The sequence below is a fragment of the Acinonyx jubatus genome, chromosome B2 (assembly GCF_027475565.1).
Source record: "Acinonyx jubatus isolate Ajub_Pintada_27869175 chromosome B2, VMU_Ajub_asm_v1.0, whole genome shotgun sequence".
Taxonomy (NCBI): domain Eukaryota; kingdom Metazoa; phylum Chordata; class Mammalia; order Carnivora; family Felidae; genus Acinonyx; species Acinonyx jubatus.
The window spans coordinates 116,547,159-116,569,947 of NC_069385.1; the positions used below are offsets into that span (position 1 = coordinate 116,547,159).

Here is a 22,789-nt window from a genome sequence, read left to right on the forward strand (position 1 = left end):
ATGAGAATTGAGTCCCCATGGAAGAAGAGCTAGGTTTACTCTGTAGTGCTCTGGAAGGCAGAACTCTGACAGACAGATGGAAGGTTTAGGAAGACAGTTATCGGCCAAGCATAAGAAACCAAACATCAGTGGCATCCAAAAAGAGGCAGCCAAGTAGTAAGTCTGTTACCAAGAGAAACATACAAACAAACAAATAAAACAAGGGGTAGATGACTCATCTTTCAGGTGAGAGAAAAGGATTTCTGCTCTGGATGGCAAGTTGGCCTAGATCAGGGCTTCTCCAACTGGCTTCGTTCTGGAATTACATGGGAGCTTAGAAGTAACTAAGTCCCACCCCAGACTTGCCAAGGTAGCACCTCGGAGGGTAAAGCCGAGGAAACTATTATTAAAAAGCTTACCAACCTAGCAGGCGGCAACCTGACCAAGCAATCATCTATCATCATAAAAAGTGAGATAAACTGACACCATGCGCCTTGTGACGTGAAGCACTACAAAGGAAAGAATATAACATCACTCCTGTGGCATTCCTGCTAAAACTGTATATAGCTTGAATCTAGTCATGAGAAAATAGGAGACAAATGAAAACTGAGGGAAAGTCTACAAAATGACTGGTCTATATTCTTCAGAACTGTCAATGTCACACAGGTCTCTGGGCAATGGGTTAGTGTGTTCCGCTATTAACTAAAAGGTAGGTGCTTTGGTCCCACCCAGGGATGTAATGTTTGCAGTTCAAAAAAAGTCCATGTCGCGAAAGGCTAAGAAGGACTGAGGCATTGTTCCAGATTATGTATGATCCTGGACTGGATCCTGGACCAGGAAAAAAAATTGCTGTAAAGGACATTATTGAGGGAACTGGTGAAATATGAACACAGATTCAGTATCAGATACCATGATTGTATCGATGTTGAATTTGCTGAATTTAACAACTGTACTGTGGTTATACAAGTGAATGCCCTTATTTTTTTAGGAAATACAGGCTGAAGTGTGTGGGGTTAAAGGGTCATGATGTCCATGACTAAATATCAACTCATCAACTACAGCAACAATATACATATATATTTGAGAGAGAGAAAATGTGCATGCAAATGTGACAAAATGTTAAAAATTGGTGAATTTAGCTGAGGAGTATAATGCAGCTTGTGGCAATGTTTTATAAGTTGAAATGTTTTTTCAAGACAAAAAGTTTTCTAAAAGCTTGCTAGGTGATTCAGATGCAATCAGACAAGCTGATCAGAATGTGAAGACAACTGGTCGAGACAACTTCCGGGTCTCTTCCGGCTCTAAAACTCAATTATTTTTAAGTGTACAGAAAAACAGACCTATCCTAAAACTAATTTGACTGTTGCTCACCTTATGATACTCAGATTAAGTTAAAGTTGCTTTAAAAGGAGCAAATGAACAATTTTAATAGTTCTACCTGCTAAGGATGACCTACATTCTGGACTGGTTTATGCTGACTTGCTGAAAAAGGAAAGGCTCCCTATGTCGAAGAGGAAGATGAAACCTCATGAAAACTACCTCTGCTCCCAGGAAAGGCACCTGAGACTTCTTAATTTCTACAGGTGTCTGATGAGACTTCGCACACAAATGTACTTCCACAAAACAATTCCCAGACACAATCCAGGTCAATAAAAACCCACTGAACCAGGAAAAGAGCCAGGGAGGTTAGATTTAAACTAGCTCAGGGAGAGTTTGCATTCGTAGCAAACCCCAAACAGCTTTATCCCTTAATGCAGTACACATCATTTGGCCCTTGGGCGGGGGTGGGGGGGGGAGGGAGGCAAAGGCCAGTATTTCCAAAAAGAGAAGTTATGTTCTTATTCCATTTAGACCAATTTTCTTTTATGTGTGGGAAATCAAGGGATAAGAAAATGTGCTTTCAAGAACCAAAGACTTACCCTTTAATCAGAGTTTTATAAAAGCTAACTGAACTAACCACTGGGTGGGAAAACAGTCACTTCAAGGTGCCTCACCACAAGACAAAACCCTGAGGAGACTGAGTGATGTTTCATTAAGCATCAATCCATGAGTAACAAAGAATAAATTCCAAAGTGCCGTTTCAGAATATTACTAGTTACCAGATAGTTTTACTTAGTATACATTATCTTACTTAAACTCCAAAACAATCCAGCAAGGTAGATGGTATACCCGACTTTACAGAAGAGGACACTGAGACTCACAGAAATTAAGTAACTTATTTAAGTCAACAAAACCAGTAAGTGGCAGCACGGAATTCAAAGTCAGGTCTGACTTGAAAGATTATGACCTTGACCCTTCAGAGTTTTCTCTACTATACCATGTCCAAAACAAGAAGAAAACTATGATAGGGCGCCTTCCTATTTTGAAAATTAGAAAGCAGAATTTAGAGACAGCGGGCCAAACAAAAGCTAAGGTGTTCCACTACCCCAGATCAAATGCTGCTTCTCCACCATCAAGGTCCAACAGCTGAAGAAAATGGCCCATAGAGGCTGCCTGGATCCAGCCCACAGAGAGCTTTGTTTGCTAAATCAGTATTTCTCAAAGAATATCTGCCTTGCATTGGAAATGTACAGAAGTACCTTATGTTTCCCTTCCCTGAGGCTATTGTATTCAGATCAAGTGAAAGGCAGCTACTGTGAATAATGCACTGACTCAACCAAACTCCAGACTGATGCCAAAAAGCAAACCTCACCTGAACGGATGAAAACTCGGCTCAAAACCAGCAGGTGAGAGCACAGAGAGAGGCTCACCATCACCAACCCACAAGCTCTGCCTCCCGAAGTGGTGAGGGCTGGAGGGGCCAGGCAGTTCATCACCAAGCATACCAAACCATTACTCGCCCCGGCCTCACAGGAGGGAGACTCGAGGCCAATGTCCTGCTTAGCCCTGCGACTTCATTTCCTATTTTGGAGCCCTTCCAACAGCCAAGAATGACCAAGCAGTGAGAGAAGCTAATGGCTGGGGAGAAGCAACTGAGGCTTTAAAGTCCCAGGCAGAAATGCACAAACTCAAGGAAACAAGGAAGGAGTTGCGATAGCTTTTAAGAGTAAAATGGAGTCACTGTGCCCCTGTCCCCAACATCTCCACTACCAGCTACTGAAAATGAGATTCCACTTCAAAGCAAAGAGAGAAAACAGACTGAAAATTTTTTTCATCTAACAAGTACAATTTAATCATTTTCTGTGCTTGTTATAAAGTAAGCTAATGTATTTGACATCTTGTCATTGAATTTTGAATTCATTTTTGAATTTAAATGATTTTAGCAATCACAATGATGAATTATGCATATAATATGGTTCCTTCTATTTTCCCATTTTGGCCATTTCTAAGCTTTTCAGACATTCCGGGAAAATCACCCAACCTTTCCAGAATTAGCATGGGTTTTAAAAATAAAACCAAAACCCACTGAAGTTGCAATTTCCCATTCCCAGACAAGCCAAAAGCAGATGGGCTGAAGCAGACAAAATCAGGGAGACGATGAGGAGCCTGAGTGGATAAGAGTGGAAGCCAGAGAGGACCAAAGAGGGGGTGCAGCTTGGAGAAATGATGCAGAGAAATCCTGGCAGCAAAGTACACACCTTGGCATTGATATAAGGGTCAAAGGGGCCGTACTTTTTGAATTCTTTGATCTCAAGAGCATTCTATAAAAAGGAGAGGAAAAGAAAATGTGATGATAAAGTGGATGAAATACATCAAAGCAATGCCCAGCCCTGAGGGGGCCCAACACAAGGACAACTTGGATGTGCCTTCTGGGTGCTTGGAAAGGAAGTTAATGGGGAAGGCAGCCTTAAGGGCACAGCACACATCACCCCCTCTTATCCAAGCAACCAACTGGAACCACATTAATGGCTTTTAAATAAATCAATGTGGTACTATGACCTAGATCCATTAGGTCCTTCAAGCTACTGCAGACATCTTGCCCAATCCCTGCCCCACCCACCTGCCTGCCAGATACTCAAAACACCGGGCTGGTGTCCCACCTATCAACGGATACTCCAGGCGGGAGGCAGCTGTGAGCAGGACAAGCTAGCACACTCAAGTGGCTCAAAAATCCAAGCAGCTGTGTTCCAAGGCAAAAGTGAGCAAAGACAGGATTAGAAATGGTTGCCGAAAACTTCTTAAATGAGAAGGACTTTAATGGGTGACTAGATTTTTCAACATTGAGGAATATTAGTTAAAAGCAAACTTCCTTGTAAATTTCCTCCAGATAAGAGAAATTACAATCACTTTAGCCAGGAGGAGTAAAACTGCATTTAGCTTCTAAAGAGGCAATTCTAGAGACAATTTTCATTCCTAATGTTAGAAAACAAACATCCTCATTGATGATCTTAAATTTCTGTTGCTCACCTATCCAGAAAATTTAGCCTAAAAGGGGCAAGGGAAGCTGATGAACAGCTACACACGTGCAATCTCCAAATTGAGAGATTTGGGAGCATCGCTTTAATTTTCTCAAACCTCAGAGTGGAGCTGCCCTTCTCTGAGTCGAAGTCAAGCTCTTAACAGCTCCCTGAGAATATGCAGAGCTTTGCTGATAGGCTCGCAAGAATGGTTTCTTATTTTTTGAGGAACAACCCTGATCTAATTCTATAGGTAATTTAACAACCTCCTCTCAGCAAAGTCATTAGGCAAATAGTCCTGAGCTTCCTGAGAGGAGTAGCATCTGTCCCATTCAAGCAACCAGGAAAAGAACCTGCTTCAGTTCAGAGCAGACAGGAAACCAGAACGGCTTGTCACACAGGGAAAGCCCATCTCCTCTCAAATGGACACACACTCCCACATCCGAACTACAAGAAACGGTATTTTATGAGAGGATTGTCTAGAACTTGCATAATGCAAGTATAATTTTTTTATTTTCTAAGAATGATCTCTGCTTTGTCAAAGCATGGTCACTCTTAAATCCACATTATGGGACCTCATGTAACTAGTTTTCATTCTGTTGAATCACCTCTGACCTCCACTCAGATGTTTTTGTGAGCTCCTTTTTCAGCACCGGCACGAGGCCTTCCACCTCTGCCAGTTCTGATGTAGGTAAAACAGCAGCCAGGTTCACACAGTTACTGAAGCACACGCGGCAGACTGCTGTGTACCGGCTAGAGTTGCACTGCCATGTTGATGGCATAAGCACAACTCATAATTAATTGAGCCTGCCAGTTTGGAATGGCCTCGAAACAATTTCGCAGGATTTGCATTATTTCCGATTTTGCACAGGAGGTGTTTAGATTTTTATTTTTATAGCACTACACCAAGTCTGCACGTTCAAACGCGTGTAAAGTACATCCTCGGGGGTGTAAGATCCCCCTGATGCATTGGGAGAAGTGGTGCTGGCAGGAGGGGAACCATTTGTGGGGCCTGGAAGAGCTGGTTGCCTGAGCCGTACACACTATGGAACTGAAACAGTGCTGGGGCCAACGTCGGGCTGTAGCTGAATGGAAGAACGCTTCTCTTCCTTCCGACCTGCTCATTGACTCTGGTGTGTGAGGGCCCTTGATGGATGAGCAACCGCACTATCTGGGCATCTCCTTTCCAGGCTGCCAAGTGCAGAGGGTAACAGCCTTTAGAATCGGCCACGTTGGTCAGCGCGTCGTTCCTCAGAAGAACCTCAACCACATCCCTAGAAGGCAAAAATCAATCATGAGTTTGCGGAACCAACAGCTCTTTACATTTGTGCAGCATAAAGCCCTTTCACAGATATTCTCTCACGTGGCTGCCCTCTCTCTACCTGAGCTCATCACCCAGTCTCTTCCTTTTATGCCATGAGCTACTTGTACAGCTGCTGATACGAGGCTGAAACACCTTCAGCTGAACTACAATGACTCATCACCTCCCCATCTATCTAGGCTTTCTAGACAATCCACCTATACTCCATTATTCTGAAAACATCTGGCCCCATTGTCTAATAAACCTTGCAATGTTTCCTTGTTTGTGATGTTTAAACAGCATTCAGGGATAAAATTTACATAAAAGTAGTCGTGCAAGACAAATATCATTATTCACATTATTCAGAGCATTTAGTGATGTGGGAGCTAAAAGCAGACAGGCAGAGCAGAATTAAAGTTGTTGTGAACATAAGCCAGACACATCTGGTATCATTTGATACGTCAAAGAAGAAGGACTTGGCTTACTTCTTGGTGACACTGTTAATCAAGCTGATGCAAATGTAGAATTACCCCCATGCACACGAGGTCAAAGAAAACCCCCACTGTAAATAACAACGGCATCTGGAGTGAAACTTGGCTAACAAGTTGCAGTCACTTAAGTTCAAGATTCACTTTAATTCAGGTCACCCCACTAGTTATGGGGGCAGGGGGTTCCACAGAGTTACTGTCAGCTTTGTCTAAGACAGCTACAGAAAAGACATAATGATCACGTTCAATATACTTTAGAAAAGTGTAATGTACAAGGGAACGATCATCACCTGTTTTTGGCACATCAGAGTCAATTAGGCTGGGCCAAATATCACACAGGTGTTACAGAATACCTCAAGGTGGTGAGGGCCCTGCTCCTTGCTCAGCAAAATCTAAAATGGTTCCAATAATCCCTCCTCATAAAAACTGAACCTCTACTTCTTATCTCCTGGAGTATGAAGCCTCAGAATCTCTATAACACCCTCTGTTCTGTTACACTTTGGTTTCCATTCTTCCACATCCTGGCCGATCTACTCACTGCATCCACTACTGTGCCTGCCCCGGGGCTGAGCCGTCACATTCTCTCACTTGAAAGGCAGTGCCCTCTGGGAAAGGCTGCCAAACCATTTGATCCTATGTCATCTTCTCTCAGACTCCCCCTGAAGCACAGCTTCTCCATAAACCCTGCTGCACAAACCCTCCCCTCAACAACTACTACCAATACCTAAGAGAATTAAATAGGCCATATGGTTTATGTACCTTTCCCCTTAAGAACGGTTCCTGTTGTCTACCAGGCCTACTTTATGAGGCAAGAATGGCAGGCAAGAAGACAGAGTAAATAAATAACTAACTCCTTTAGCAGAAGGGACCAGCCAATCTATTTTCAGTTTACAAAGGTACTGGTTACCTAACAGATTACCCAGCCCCTTTATGACCTGGCTGCCCCAAATGTGACCCTCATATTCAGGTCATTGTGTGGGACTGCACCATTTCAAAACAGAAACGGACAAAGAGAAGAAAAATGTAAAACTTAACCTTTGGTTGGAGTTTTTTGGGGGTGGAGTAGAGAAGGATGCCTAAATTATACACTGAAGAGAGACTTGGGAATTCTGGATACACTAAATTTAGTTTGGTTTTCCCTGTTCCTCAACACTACGGCTTAGTGATCCTTTATAGGAATCAAAAAAGACAATCTGAAAGCCTGGGTTCTGAAGGGTCGGGTAGGAATGTAGCAAAAAATACTTACTTATGGCCATTCAAAGCAGCATGGTGTAGAGGTGTGTACCCAGTGCTGTCAACACAGTTCACGTTTGGCCCCCTCCAGATGCTATAGAGGAAGTAAAGGGGAAAAAAAAAGTTTAGAGCCAGCTAGCTACTTAGAAAATAATTCTCTGTGGTGTTTAACCAAACTAGTTACAGTCACATGATTCCCAATAAAGGACAGAGGCTATTTACGACAGAAGTGCACAGCACTGAGGATACACGATCATTTGCAGAGTCAGGTGTCAAGACAACAGTGTCATCATTTAAGAGCTTGCTCTTCTGTACCCTTCTCATCATTTTTACTTTTATTATTTTTTAAAATTGAATCCATTTTCTCTTCTGGCATATGTTTGAACTCTGCTCTATGATAAGTCATTTCTGCTCTATGATAAGTCATTGAAGTGTTACTTTTTTTTTTGAAGTAAACTCTATTCCCAACATGGGGCTTGAACACACAACCCCAAGAACAAGAGTCTCATGCTCTACCGACTAAGCCAGCCAGGTGCCCCATGTACCCTTCTCATGTTTAACTACATTATTCACATAGTCTGGGAATCATGCCTCTGAATGCTTCCAGGATTGTAAGAACAGTTCATTAAAAGGCCATCAAAAGTATCACTGAACCAACCATTCAGCCAGTCAGAGGTACTGGACACCCACCTCTAAGCTGGTGACTGAAGACTCAAAACTGACTCAACACAGACCTACGGATAATCCAGATGAATTAACCAGCAAGAACCAAGATGAAAGAACCCACATTAATAAAAGCACCAAGACACATGTGTTAAGACACAAGAGACAACTGGTCTTTCCTTTGTGAAGGTCTTATTGCTAAAAAGAAGAATAACAACAAAATCTGTAATGTGAATGCCTTATTTGAATCAGAAATACTGCACTAGGAAGGCTGCAATGTCATCTTACTTAATCCTCAAAGTCTTAATTCGTACTTCTGTTTCACACCTTACTCCACTGGCCAGAGCTACTAAAATAATATTAAGTAGTAGAGGGCTGCCTTGTTTTGTCCTTGCTTTTAATGAGAATGCCTCTATCGTTGGTAGTCTGTATGAGGTAAACACTCTAACATGTAAAGGAAGTATCTTATTTTTTTTTCCCTTCTAAAAATGTTATTAAAAATAGTTGTTTAGGGCCACCTGGCTGGCTCAGTTGGTGGAGCATGCAGCTCTTGATCTCGGGGTTGTGAGTTCGAGACCTACGTTGGGTGCAGAGATTACTTTAAAAAAAATTTTTTTTTTTTTTTAAATAACTGTTTAATTTAAATGCATTTTCTGCATCGGTGAAAATAATCACAGTTTTTCACATTTAACCAACTAATATGTTATTATCAATATGTTTCCTAATAATGAGCCTTTCTTTCATTTCTGCAATAAAACTTACTTGGCCATTATCCATTATGTCCATCTTAGTGAACTGTACTTAAGAGTATCTACTTGAGAGTATTTTACTTAGGATTTTCACAACTGCATGCATAAATGAGGCTGATCTAAAGTTTCTGCTTTTTGTGTTATTCCTACTAGATGGGACAGGTGTTAGGCTTGGCTCACAGATCAGCTGGGCAGCTATTTACCCACTTCTGTATTTAGGAATCACTGGCATAGAGCACTAAAATGATAAAGAATCACCAGTAAAACCATCTGGGCCCAAAGACTTTATGCTCAGATGTTGGAGGCTGCATTACTTATAACAATAAAATGGAAATAGCCCAACAGTCCATCAATAGAGAAATGATTATGATGAAGAACTACAGTACAGAGTAGAACACCATATTTATATGCTTATATTGCTATGTAATAAGAAAAGAGATGAGGGGCGCCTGGGTGGCTCAGTCGGTTAAGCATCCGACTTCGGCTCAGGTCATGATCTCACAGTTCGTGAGTTCAAGCCCCATGTCGGGCTCTGTGCTGACAGCTCAGGGCCTGGAGCCTGCTTCGGGTTCTGGGTCTCCCTCTCTCTCTGACCCTCCCCTGCTCATGCTCTGTCTCAAAAATAAATAAAACATTAAAAAAAAATTAAAAAAAAAAAGAAAAGAGATGATAGTATAATGTTAAAGACAGAAAAAGAAACAAAGTGGTTAATACTGTATAGAAAGAATCTATAAGCGAAACTAATCAGGATAGTGGATTCAATGCATAAGTTTACTCCATCTCCTGTCTAAAGTTCTATGAAGTACAGAAACGAGTCCTACCCCTACACCACAGACGGGTAATAGACAAACAGAGTCAGACAAGAAAATAAGAAAAGATTCATCAAGTAAGTGACAATGTTGAGAATTCCTAAAAAGCAGAAATCAGACAAGGTCAGCTCTACAGAGGCAGAGCCTGGAAGAATAAAATTAAAATAATCACACACTGGGGTGTCTGGCTGGCTTGGTCAGGGGAGCATGCGACCCTTGATCTTGGGGCTGTGAGTTCAAGCCCCACACTGGGTGCAGAGATTACTTAAAAATAAAATTTTTTGAAATAAAAGAAAGTAAAATAAACATACACTACTTTTCGCCAATCAGACTGACAAAAATGAAAACAAAGTGTTTATAAAGATCAGGAAAACAAGCACTCTTCTATACCACTGGTATGAGTTTGAATTGGTGAATTCCTTCGGGAAGACAATTGGCAGGATCCACCAAACCAAAAATAGGCATTCACTCTGAGCCAGCATTTCCACTTCCTGGCAACCATTCAACAGAAACACTTGTACACATGCACAAAGACACATGCTTGTACAGGACTCTGCTTCACCACCAGAGCGAAAACTAAAAACTTCATGTCCATCAGTAGGTGGGCAGTTAAATCTCAGGTGTGCCCATACAAAGAATTATATAACCATTAACAGTAACAACAAAGGAAAGAAAACAAGTTGGACCGAAGTGTCCTCACATGGAAAGATTTCCCAAGATACACTGTGTTAGGGGAATGTGAAAAAAAAGAAGGCATCGTGTAGTACACAAAACATGATCCCCTGCTTCAGCAATGTGTATGTACACGTACACACGGTGGATGGTGATGTGAAGAGGGCTCGCCAAGTGTTGACAGTGGTTCCCTCTGGGAAAGGAAATGTGTGCTGGGGGAACCTACAGGTGATGAGGAGGGACTCTCACATTCTGCTCTGTATTCTACCACACTGTTTAAAACCCAATGAGAATGCATTCATGTATTTTTATAATAATTTTTTAAAAGAAAGAGGGGAAAGAATCTATGCATAGGGAAAAGAAAACCAAGAAAAACATCCAACTGTTAATAAACGGTTGAACATATGTGATCTGGGCTGCTTGAATGGGCATGTCTATATTAGGTTTAAAGCCTTGAGATACATTTTCAGTGAAAAGAGAAGATACACGTGCTTTGATATCTAAGTTATTTGTTCGTTGTCAATTAAGGATGCTGTGACAAGGTCAGGAGCCTGAGGTACATCCTGGTAACCCCCATCCTCCATTAAGCTTGGATTCCTACAGGAACTTCCAAACAAAGAGTTAAAAGCAATCATACCTCTTTGTCACCCGTGTACGATAACCTTATTTTCTAAACCGAAAACTGTATGCCTATGCGTGACAACGGTGAGGACGGCAGTAAATGAAATGGGTCTGGAAAACCTAAGAGGTATGGTTTTCATACTTATTTTCAAACTGACCCACCAGACAACACATCATCATTCCATTAAAACACAGGTGACACCTAAGAATCAAAAAACAACTCGTTTGTCCCAAATCAGTGGCAGATCCAAAACTCCCATTTATAGAGTTCTTGCCATTTGGCCAAACAAGGACTTGACGATCTAACTGGGATGACAGGATGAGGTAAAGATGCATCAGTACAAGGCTGGAATAATAATCCGACAGCACGACGACCGGAATAAAGCAACAGGGCTGGAAAAAAGAAAATACCAATAATGGGCCACGCAGTCAGGAGCACAGGTTTGGCAGCTCCTCAGACCCCCTCAGGAATGTGCCAGCTCATTCCAACGATCTCAATCCAGGTCCTGAAGTGACCTGAGAACTAAGCTTTAAACTGCCCTTGCTTTAAAAAAAATGTTTTTTTGAATATTTATTTTTGAAGGAGAGAGAGACAGAGTGTGAGCAGGGGGGAAGCAGAGAGAAAGGGAGACACAGAATCCAAAGTGGGCTCCAGGCTCTGAGCTGTCAGCACAGAGCCCGACGTGGGGCTCGAACTCACAAACTGTGAGATCATGACCTGAGCCGAGGTCGGACGCTTAACTAACTGAGCCACCCGGGTGCCCCAAAACTGCCCTCCCTTTTAACAAAAAAGGCAGGACTGAGCATGCTCTTTCTCTTTCTAACTTTTACCTCTATGTCTCTGGTTTAGAGGTGATTAAGCTTGGGTGTCCTATACTAGCACTAGAACTCCCTCAACACGATTTAAGAAGACAAGGAAGAAAGATAAGGACTTTCCTGCATTCAGCGGCAACATTTCCAACTAGTAAGGTCTTCCGCCCCTCCCCTGTTTTTTCTCTAACTAGCATTTTGTCTAAATGCCCATCTAGAAATCTGAGGAGATGGGGGTATATTAAATAAAACCTAAATGAAAACAGAGAACTGTAATCTCTCTGCTTAGAATTTTAGCTTCAAACAGGATGGTAACATCCCCCTCCACCCAAGTGTCTTCCTTTTTGGCAGCCCAAGAAAAGAGCTATTTACAATCTGGGTCTTCCTCTCTATCACAGCTGTCCTGTTAGGTTTTTCTAAGACATTAAGTACCAAAGTGCTGCTCACCAACAAACAAAGGCAAAATAAAACACGCCAAGAAAACCAGAGGGGGCGAAAAACGGTCCAGGAGATTCTTAAAGTTTAACCTATATAGATCGTACAGAAATGCAATGGCTGCCTTCGACTTGTAGAACAAACCGTCGCAGTATCCTTGATGGGTCTTAGAGGAGTCCTAGCAATCCAGCATGAAGCAACTGCACAACCCAGGTGAAAAGCTGAGGCTCCATAGTTAGCCCACCTAAGTTATTCAAAGCTTGCCTCTACCACTGCCAGTTGCAATGACAAGTCACTTAATCCTCCAGATCTTTCTCTGCATCTGTAAATTCTACTGTGATAGGCTCCTCAGGGCTTAAATGGCTCATGGAAACTAGAACTAAACTGGTTTGAACCAGTTTAATTGCATTAGGGTTGAGAAGCCTAAGACGTGTCACAGCAACCCAACCACATGGACATGATGCCAGAGCACAGCAAGCCTTGCCTTCTGTGACTCAGAAACACCCAAATTGGAGATGGCATTTCAAGACATTGGAAGGGCGCCTGGCTGGCTCAGTCCGAAGAGCATGCGACTCTTGATCTCAGGGGTTGAGAGTTTGAGCCCCATGTTGGCTGCAGAGATTAACCAATTAAATAAATATATTTTTTTAAAGTAACGATATTGGAGAGGGCAAGGAAGAATATGACTGATGAGAACTTGTGGCTTTTGAATCCCACCTCAAATGCCTCTCTCCATTCATTTAAAAACTGACTATACATTGATCCATGGCAGGTGGCATGCTGGATCTAGAGGTAGTGATGAAGACGAATAGGCCAGCCATACAGACACAGCCTACTCTATACAGTGAGGCAGGTGCTGACTGAGGGTCTGCTCGCAGGGCTATTTGGGCATGTATTCAACAGCTAAGTTAAGTGTGCCCCCTACATGCCGGGCACTGTTCCAGGGCCTGGAAATGCAAATGAGAAAAGACAAAGTCTCGCCTTCATGGACCCAGAACTCTAGAGGGAGGGAAAGTGAGCAAATAAATAAATAGAAATATGGTGGCAGGTAATGGTAAGTGCCATAAAGAAACAAAGGAAGCAGATCGGGCACTCTAAGACTCAGGAAATACCTCTCTAAGCAGGTGACCTTGGAGAAGAGATCTGAATTCAGTGAAGGAAGGAGGGGCCTGGATGTCTGAGGGGGACAGGTAGGGAGAGCATCAAATGCAAATGGCCTGAGAAGGAGCATGTTTGACATGTGGCTGGAGAGCAAGAAGGAGCAGGGGGCTCTACGTCCAGGGAACAGGCTTACAAAAGCCTCAGGTGCGCTGAGGTCAATAAGCGTCCACTAAGCATCTACTATATGTCAGGCTCTGGTGAAAGATACAAAGTCCACACTGAAGGAGAGGGGGAGCACTTTCAAAGCAAGAGGCAGGGACAGAGACTCTGAAGTCCAAACCATCATGACCAGACACTAAGTCTCTAAAAGATGGATCTGGATTAAAAGATCCATCAACGACACCCACAATTAAATCTACATATCACTCTTCAGACCTAGCAAAACTCAGGCAAAAACCTTAGGTAAAATTGCTGAAGTTTCTGTGAAATCAAGTAAGAACAGCAGAAGATACACAGAGATACTTATTCTATCCAGCACAGTAAGTCGCCCAGTTCAAATGTGCCCTGATCCATAACACCTTTTGTGGCTCTACTGGCTCATATTAATCTCACCCACCTCAGATTTTCCAGATCATCTATGGCACCTTCACCACAGCATTTATCACATTTGACCTTGAACCACAGTGAATTTTTTACGCTGCTCATTCACACCACGTATTTTAAGTTCTTTGGGGAAATCCCTTGTGTTTCCAAGAGCACAGCACTATGCAAGGAACTGGCTTAGGGCCACCAGCTTGCAACTTCTAACACTGGGTTTTTACCAACCTGCAGTAGGTGTTTATGCACTAACAGAGTCGCTACACCTGTATCCATTAAAAATGGCAATCTCTTGAAGGGACATATAAGAATACTGCATTTGAGATGTCTGTCTATAAAACACAGGAACAGAAGAACCGTAAGTTAGAACCAAAGTGCCCAGCCCACTTTCATCTGTGACTATTCTATGGGATCAGATCTCAGGACTGAAGGATATCCTAAAGTGGCTCTGTGCTGGCAGTAAGCTTGCTTCATGTGGTTGTCCAGCCACTTAACTGCTTCCTTCAGACAGACAAGCAACGGCAGGCATCTCAGTGGGCCGGCAGAGTGTCCAATCCAGTTTGATTCAATTAATGTTTATGCACTACCTTCCATATACCATGGTGCTACACAGTCTCCACCCTACAGTGGGGAAGTCAGGCAAGTAAACAAATGACAACACAGAACAGTGTGTGACATTCTGAGAAGGAAGTATGCCAAGGGTGGCTTATAGGGAAATGGAAATAAGGGTGGTTTTGCAGAAGAGGAGACACTTGAGCAGAGCCTTAAAGCTTAGAAGGAATCAGCCGGACAGAAGAAACAAAGAGGCAATACCCAAACTCAAGGTCTTTCAAGTAGTCCCAGCAAACGGCCAATGCACGTACTGTGAGTGGCTGGAGCTCCAAAGTGAAAGAATGGTGGCTGCAAGCATGGAGAGGTAGGCCGAGCCAAACTATGAAGGGTCTTGGAAACTAGCAAACTCTGAGTGGGGGGTAATCAGATGTAGGTTTTAGAGAAATCCTTCTGTTGACATCTGGGAGATGGGAACGTAGATGGCTAATTTGCTATTCATCATGCTGTTGCAAGGGCCTGATATATTTCAGAATTGGGGGGGGGGGAAACATCACTTTGCCAGGCAGTTGTGTAGATGATGGAGTGGAAGTGGTGTGTGACTAGGTCCATGGAGCCCGGCTGGAAGTCAGCAATTCAAGCATGCAGTGAGGACCTGAATGAAGGCAGTTGTAAAGACAGAGAGAAAAGGATAGATTCAAGAGAAAACAGAAAGGATCTGGTGACTAAATCAGGGTAGGGGCACAGGGTGAGTGAGAAGCAAAAAATTCAATACACAATGAGAGTAAATTCAGGAGGAAAACCAGGGCTGCTCTGCTTTGTGAATGGGATGTTGTGAGGTAGAGGAGAAAACGAGGGGAAGGGAAGAAAGTTTTGTTTTGGTTTAGTTAAGGCTGAAACGAATTTGGACTCCCCCATGCAGATAGATGTCCAGTCAGTAGGTGGGTAGCAGGGTCCGGAATACCGTGGTTACATGGTCAGTTTAAAATGATAATTTTCAAGTGTTTACATGCATGTTCCCCATATTTGACCCTTACAACCATATTTATGGAGTAGAAAAATACATATTATTGTTTTCATCTTATAGGTAAGAAAACTGAATTTCAGATGATTTACTGCTTATCATACAGCTAATTAATGTGGCACTGAAACAAAATCCCACCTCTGACTGCTACTGCATGGTTTTTTTTTTTAGTTTCTCCAGGATCTTGAACTTGACTGTTGAGAGAAAACAACTTTGGGCTATACGGGTCTCCTCCTGTATTAATTCTCAGGAGGTCAAAGACTCTCAGAGCAGCACCAAGTCAGGAAAGGGCCTTCTCCATCACTGACTATAAAGAGAGCAATGGCAATGAACATGAAGGGTAAGAGAGGTTCTGAGCAATCTTCCAACCAATTTCATTAAATCATTAAGGTGTAAACAACAGTTTGTCTCATCAGCCTTTTTTTGCCAAAGGCCTTCACTGTTTTTCTCTTTTAGTTATCCTTGCAGAGGCAGATTTATTGTTGAACTTCAGCAAGGGCTGGCAGTTTTCCAACACAAGGAAGCACTGTCAAAAGTCAGTCTAATTTTAAAAAGATTTCATCTTACTCAAACAAATTTGACACATCCTTACTAAAACGCTTTCTACATATTTAACTGTTGAGGTTTAAAAGAAGAGATAACAAGGAGCCCATGAAACCATCCCCGTTGTCAAAGAAGCTTGTGATCTTCGGAGAAAGACAAAACTTACCAACATAAAACAATTAGACACAAAACCATCCAAAACAGTGCAACCCCCCCTAAAATCAAGTTAACTGGGAAAAAGTGAACATGTGTTTTACTCCTGCTCATTCCTGATCCCTATCAAAATGCAAGTGAATACAAACAGGAGAAAGAGAACAATAAACATAAATATGAACATTTTTTCGAAGATGAAAAGTAGGTAAGTTAGCAGAACTGAGAAAGTGAATCCCATGGCCATAAAAAGAGATGCCTTTTCTGCCTTCACACATACACACCTTGGGAAGGCTCAGGGATTAGAGGTACCAGGTGGCACACGAGGCTAGGGATAAGGAGGGGTTGCAAACAAGAACTTGATACAAATTCTGTTTATGAAGAGGCATCAGACCACCAAATCTCTAGTCACATCCCGGGCAGCCAGTAGACGATTACAGCTGTACCCAGGCAGGAGAAGGTATATCTATTCTGCGAAGAAGCTGGACGGGCTCCAGACTGGGGGAACCTCAGGAACAATAAAAGGCAGAGAGAGGCACTGTACTGAAAACAGAAGCCCTAAAAGGAAGTCTGCATCCTGAAGGACGGGATCTCAGCTCTGCTCCCAGAATGCTGGCAGCCCCACCCCCCAACCCCCAAATAGAAGGTTGGAAGATTCTTTCCTGCAGAAACCAAATGATTCCACAGAAAAGTTCAATAGATGCAGACTTTTGGGGATTCCCCATCAAACCAGGTAGGTTCCTGCGCAATCATCCTATGATATAAAACCCATCCTTGCCAAGTTCTTCCCACCTCTATACAGACCATCCAATTTGCTTCTTAGTGTCTTGCTCTTAATTGAAAATGACAACCAAAGACGAGCATACATTTGATTGAGGAAGGTGTTCAACAAGAAACGACACAGCACAAAACAAACCAAATAAAGGGACTCAAAGGAACGGAAACTGAAAACCAAATAAAATCTCAACCCAAAACAACAATAACAAACTGTGATCACACAAAAACAGGATTAGGAAAAAAACCTGCGACAATTAGTGAAAAGTTTTTGGAAATTAAAAAGTGATAGTAGAAATAAAAACATAATTAAAGAGCTAGAACATAAATTTGAGTAAATCTCATAGAAAGTGTAACAAAGGAAAAAGATGGGAAATACAAGAGAAAGGATAAGAAAATTAGAGGACCAAGAGTTCCAGAGAAAAGAGAGAAAGCAGAGAGGAGAATATTATCAAAGAAACTATTTAAGAGATTTTCCTAGAACTGAAGGATTTGAACCTCCAGTTGAAAGAGTCCATCCTATGTTCAGAACAACGAACAATTTTTAAAAAGACCCATCCCCAAGGCACACTGAAATTTCAGAATACATTTCAGAAGTCATGGGATAAAGAGAACACATTTTCCAGAGACAAAAACCAGTTTGCATATAAAGGACTGAGTGGCATCAGAATTTTCAATAGCACCTCTGGAAGCTGTAAGACAAAAGAGCAATGCTCTCAAAATTCTGAGGCAAAATGATTTCCCACCTAAGATTCTACAGCAGACAAATTATCAGTCAAGTATGAAAAGAGAATAAAGGTATTTTTAGACATGCAGGGTCTCAAATTTTACCTCCCACACACCCTTTTATCAGGAAGTGACTGGAGGATATGCTCTACCAAATAAATGAGCAAACCAAGAAGAGGGAGATAGGCATCCAGGAAACAGGGCCAAAAAAAAAGGGAAAGGGAATCAGCCAAACAGCAACCTTGAGTGTGGCTGGAGGACACAGGGCTCCAGGGGCGTGTCTGTGGGAGAAAATGAAACTGACAAGACCAACTGATGTGTCTGCCTGGGATGTGGAAAATAACATTAAAGGATTTAAAAAGCATGGTTGTAGTTTGGAAATTAAGAGTCAGCTGGGCAGAGGAAACTCTGAAAACCAACAAGAGAGGCAGTTAATGAACCGTATAAGAAAAAAAAAAAGATTTTAGTATATTAATTGGGTTAGTAGGTGAATACTACTGGCCGCCAAAATAATACAAACATAAACATTAGGTACTGATGTAACTAAAAATTGTGATCTGAAGGATGAAGGAAGAGGTAGTGGATTGACAGAGGACAAGAAAGCTAAAAACTCTTCATAACAGACTGATAGAGGATGGCTAAAACTTAAAAAAAAAAAAACAAGAAACAACAGCATACAGCATAATAATCTGAAATATGGATGAAATACCTACAGAGAGCTAAAAGCTGGAAATGTTCGCTTTCCCAGAAAGGAACTCAGGTTCCTTCTGGGAAGAATGTCAGAAACGATTGTGACACTACATGACAGGCTGGATGAGTCCCTGTCAACTATGAAATGTATAATTTTGGTAACCTTGGCTTTTTGTGGCCATGTGTTTGTTTCAAGCATGATGAGAGGCAGTGACTTTGAAGGGTTTATTCCATCATGAGAGGGAAACATGAGCAGAAAGGCAATGCTCCATTTTAACTTCACAGGTGACACAACTCACACAATGAACTCGGAAGGATGGCCTCCCTGTTCCTCAAAGCCAGCAAAGAGGGCTCCCCTGCCTTCTGCCAAGGACAATGGTTTCAGAACAGACATATTGGTTACATCCAGTGTTGCTGTCTACAGCATCCTATTCTAGGCCCTTCTGTTTCTAGTCGGTAACTGGAACGAACACACACAATACCACACACACGTAAGTCCACAAGTTGTTGGAGACCAGGGAGACTGTGAAACCCAGTACATTCACTGAATGACTATGAACGTTCAAGGTCATTGCTATCTGAGGCAAGCCTGGCACTGCCTCCCCACCGAGGCCTACAGCAGGGAGGGGAACGTGAACAGCAGCATGAGGGGGCACACAGTGAAACTGTTGTTTCACTACGGACATGGACATGACAATCTAGGAGGAACGCTGCCATGAAGTGAAAGTCACTACAGGAGTACTCTGCTGTTAGAATATATTCATGAGGGTTGATGTAGAAATCAAGTTTTCATAAGCCATATTTCCCCCATGGTTTACACTATTACTTCGGGGGCCCTTATCTTTTATTCAATTCAATTTACCTTGGCATGGCTTCTTAACACTGTTTCTGTTCTACAGCTGTAAAAAAAAAAAAAAGGCACAGAACTGCTGAACTGCATGAAAATGACCTCCAGAGTTCAAGATTCTGATTCGACCTTAGTGAGTCATTCAATGCATGCACTCATCGAGCAAAACAGTTGTCATACTGCATGCTCCACGACAGCGGGGACTGTGCTTGTCTCATGCCACCTTCCCAAGTGGCAGTTACACAGTACCAGGCACCCAGAGAGAAGAAAGGAAGAGGCCACTGTTCTACTCTAGTACCTTACAATAAATAAGATCAAGTCTCTGCTCTGAAGAACTTCAGAGACACAGAAACAAAAAATTATAATGCAATTTCCTATGTGCTATAAAAGAACTGTGCAAAAGCTAAGGGAACACGGAGGAAGGCCTGGATGAATGGCATTTCCATTAGCAAGAAAAGGGATGAAAGGGCTTTGTAAACAGCAGGCAGAATGTGAGATCACACTGCAGCCAAGGTGATGTAAAAGCAGACACTTCCCAGTTTTCTGCATTCTTCACCCAGGGTCTCTTTCCTAGAAGACTAGGCTCCTTCCTGCCTCTTCCCAACCCCCCATTTCCAATTTACCTCTTCAATTCCGATCAGCTTGAGCAAAGCTCTCCTCCTAGGGAATGTCTTCCTTTCCTTTACAGGCCAAGCAACTGGCTCTTCATGAGCTACTTAGAGAGCTTCTTTTACTTTGCCTTCATTACAATGTTTCAGTTTAGAGTTCTGTATATGCCACTATTTGAGTCTTTCTCACTAGAATACAAACAACCATGTTTACCACTGTATGCTCACTGCCAAGAAAGAGCTGTGCCTGGCACACGCTGAAAGCTCAAAGAGTAAGAGAAATCTACACCTAAAGTAATGAGGGAGCCTAGCTACTCAAAGAAAGGTATGGTAATTTTTAGATTAGAGAACTCAAATAGCCTTTGCCAAGTTATTTCTTGGGTAAAAAAAACACTGCACAAATTTTACGAAATATACATGCACACTCATTCCACCCTAAGATGACATGTTACCCTAGAAAGAAAAAGCACTGTTTCTTCTCTTGTTTAGTGTGTGTGTGTGTGTGTGTGTGTGTGTGTGTGAAGAAGTGCTTATAAGAATGATGTGCTCCCTGGCTTGTCAAAGTCCAGAGGTTTAACTGGGCTGAGGGAGGAAGGCCAGGTACCTTCCTCAGTCACGTTTGCAGACAAAGATGCCTTCGCCTTAGGGAAACCATAAATCCAGACTTTGAGACCCCTTTCTTGGAATTTTGACTCTAAAAGGCCTGGAAATAACAGCTAACATTAAATGTTTACTAGGGCACCTGTGTGGCTCAGCTGGTTGAGCGTGTGACTCTCAATTTTGGCTCAGGTCATGATCTCAGGGTCGTGGGATTGAGCCCAGTGTTGGGCTCTGGCTCTGCACTGAGCATGGAGCCTGCCTGGGATTCTTTCTCCATCTCCGCCCCCTCCCCTGATTACCTGCTCGCTCGCTCTCTCTCTCGCTCTCTCTCTCTCTCTCTCAGAATAAATAAACATTAAAAAAAAATGTTTACCATGAGCTAAGTATACTTTAATTAAAGTGGATTAAAAAACCCACTGATCACTTCTCACCAGAACCCTAAAAGGGAACCCAGGAAACTGACAAGTACACAGGTGAATAATTTACCCAGGGGTATAGAGCTGGGAATGAGCGACACTGGGTTTTAACTCCAAAATCTCAACCACTGTGCTATATACAACTTCTTGAAACACACTCTCTCCTTACTGTTTTTCTCATTCCTGAATAAGAGGACTCCCCCATAGCTCATCTTCTCTCATTTCCGCCCTGTTTCACATTCCCCACTCCTTGTTCATTCTGTCTTGCTCTTTTTCTTTCTTGCCAAGGTCATAGGAAACCAATAAAGACGACTGAGAGAGAGGCACTATGTTCTAGCTGGGAAATGGGTCCCAGAGGGACAGGGGTAGAAGTAGTTAACTGAAAGACTCCCATTAACATTTCCAGAAATCCAATTAGTGACAAACTTCATTACTTAAGGTAACTATTGAAAGTATTGACATTATAATGAAAGATACAAATTAACTAAATTCATTAATCTTAAGGTATTCAACATGATTATTTTGTTGTTTTAAGCAAATTAAAATGACAAGTTCAATATAGAAATAATATATGCAAAAGGGATGAACACCTCAAATAAAATTTATTATCAGATTTCAGTTCCTACAAACCTCACATATATTTCCTAAATGCCCCAAGCACCACAGACAAAATTAGTATCGTGAATGTGGCTAATAACGGAGGCTTGAATGTCAAGGATCCCAATTTGTTCACACATGCAACTGACCAAATGCGTAAATCCTGGACTTGCCACGTATTAGCTACAAACTCTCCAGTAAATCACCTAACGTCTACGTAAAGTGGAAATGTCACTTGCCCTATCTCTAACCTTGAGATAGCTATTTTATGGAATAAATGGGATAATTAATGTATGTGAAAACTGTAAACTGGAATCTAAAATATAATGGCTCCGTATCAATACCTAAAGTGAGGCAAGGCATTCCAAACAATGAAAAGTCAGTATAGACGTGCTGACATGAAGAAACATGCAAGATATACTAAGTAGAAAATGCACCTGTATAACAGGATGTAGAGTATGATCTCATTTCGGTTACAATGGTGTATTTTTCTAAGCCTATACTCATACATGGAAGGCTACATACCAAACTGTTAAGACTGACAAGTTCTGGGGGTGAGGCACGCATTACTTTAGTAATAAAACACAAACACACACACACACACACACACACACACACACACACACACACACACTGACAAAGACACTCTCCTTGACTAAACTTTAGTCAGGTTCCTCTGAGCACTCTTTTTTCTTTTTTTTAATAGTCATTCTATCTTATTTTATTTTGTAATTTTACAGAGAGAGAGAGAGAGAGAGAGAGAGAGAGAGAGAGAGAACACACACGCATGCGCACAAATAGGGGAGAGCGGCAGAGGAAGAGACAAAGAATCTTATGCAGACTCCATGCTCAGCGCAGAACCCAATGCAGGGCTCAATCCCACGACCCTGGGATCATGACCTAAGCTAAAATCAAGAGTCAGACTCTCAACGGACTGAGCTGCCCAGGCGCCCCATGAGCACTCTTTCAATTAGGCCTGGTGGTCCCCATTCCATCTTTGGCCTGCGCAGCCAAGTTTTAACAAGAATCCTGTTAAGTAGGTTTAGCAAGAACCGCACACCGCACCCCCCCCCCCCATCTGATAAGGTTCTTCATCCCCCACCTTTGGTGTCTAAGTCCTTGGCCTGCCTTTAATGAAAATCCTGTTTGGTCAGTTTAGCAAGAATCCCCCTACTCTGCTGTCTCCCCTTAATTTTTCATCCCCTAAGCCCTCACCATGCTCCTTGGTTATAAATCCCCACTTGTCCTTGTTGTATTTGGAGGTGAGCCTCATCTTTCTCCCCTTGCAGTGGTCTTAAAGTCTTCCTTACTGTTTTAACAACAGTCAGAACAACTTTTACAACACACACATCTACTTTTTTCTTTTTTTTTTTTTTTAAGTGAAGCCAGATCTAACCCAGGAACACGGGCTTCCATTTATGAGATTCTTTTTTTTTTTTTTACTGTTTATTTATTTTTGGAAGAGAGAACA

At 42.2% G+C, this 22,789-nt stretch overlaps 1 protein-coding gene across 7 annotated transcripts in view; it reads right to left on the minus strand.

The window, feature by feature from the left end:
• The window catches only part of ANKS1A (ankyrin repeat and sterile alpha motif domain containing 1A), a 177,568-nt gene that overhangs the window by 101,045 nt on the left and 53,734 nt on the right, over positions 1-22,789 (minus strand). For 4 of the 7 annotated variants that reach the window (XM_027057944.2, XM_027057947.2, XM_027057943.2 and 1 more), the window contains exons 2-4: positions 7,351-7,431; positions 5,434-5,590; positions 3,558-3,620 (exon numbers count right to left, since the gene is read on the minus strand). In XM_027057944.2, coding sequence (XP_026913745.1) covers positions 3,558-3,620; positions 5,434-5,590; positions 7,351-7,431 — 301 coding nt within the window. Of the gene's footprint in view, positions 1-3,557; positions 3,621-5,433; positions 5,591-7,350; positions 7,432-22,789 lie in introns of those variants that run through there. The other 3 variants (XM_027057945.2, XM_027057948.2, XM_053222918.1) reach the window with 2 other exon arrangements.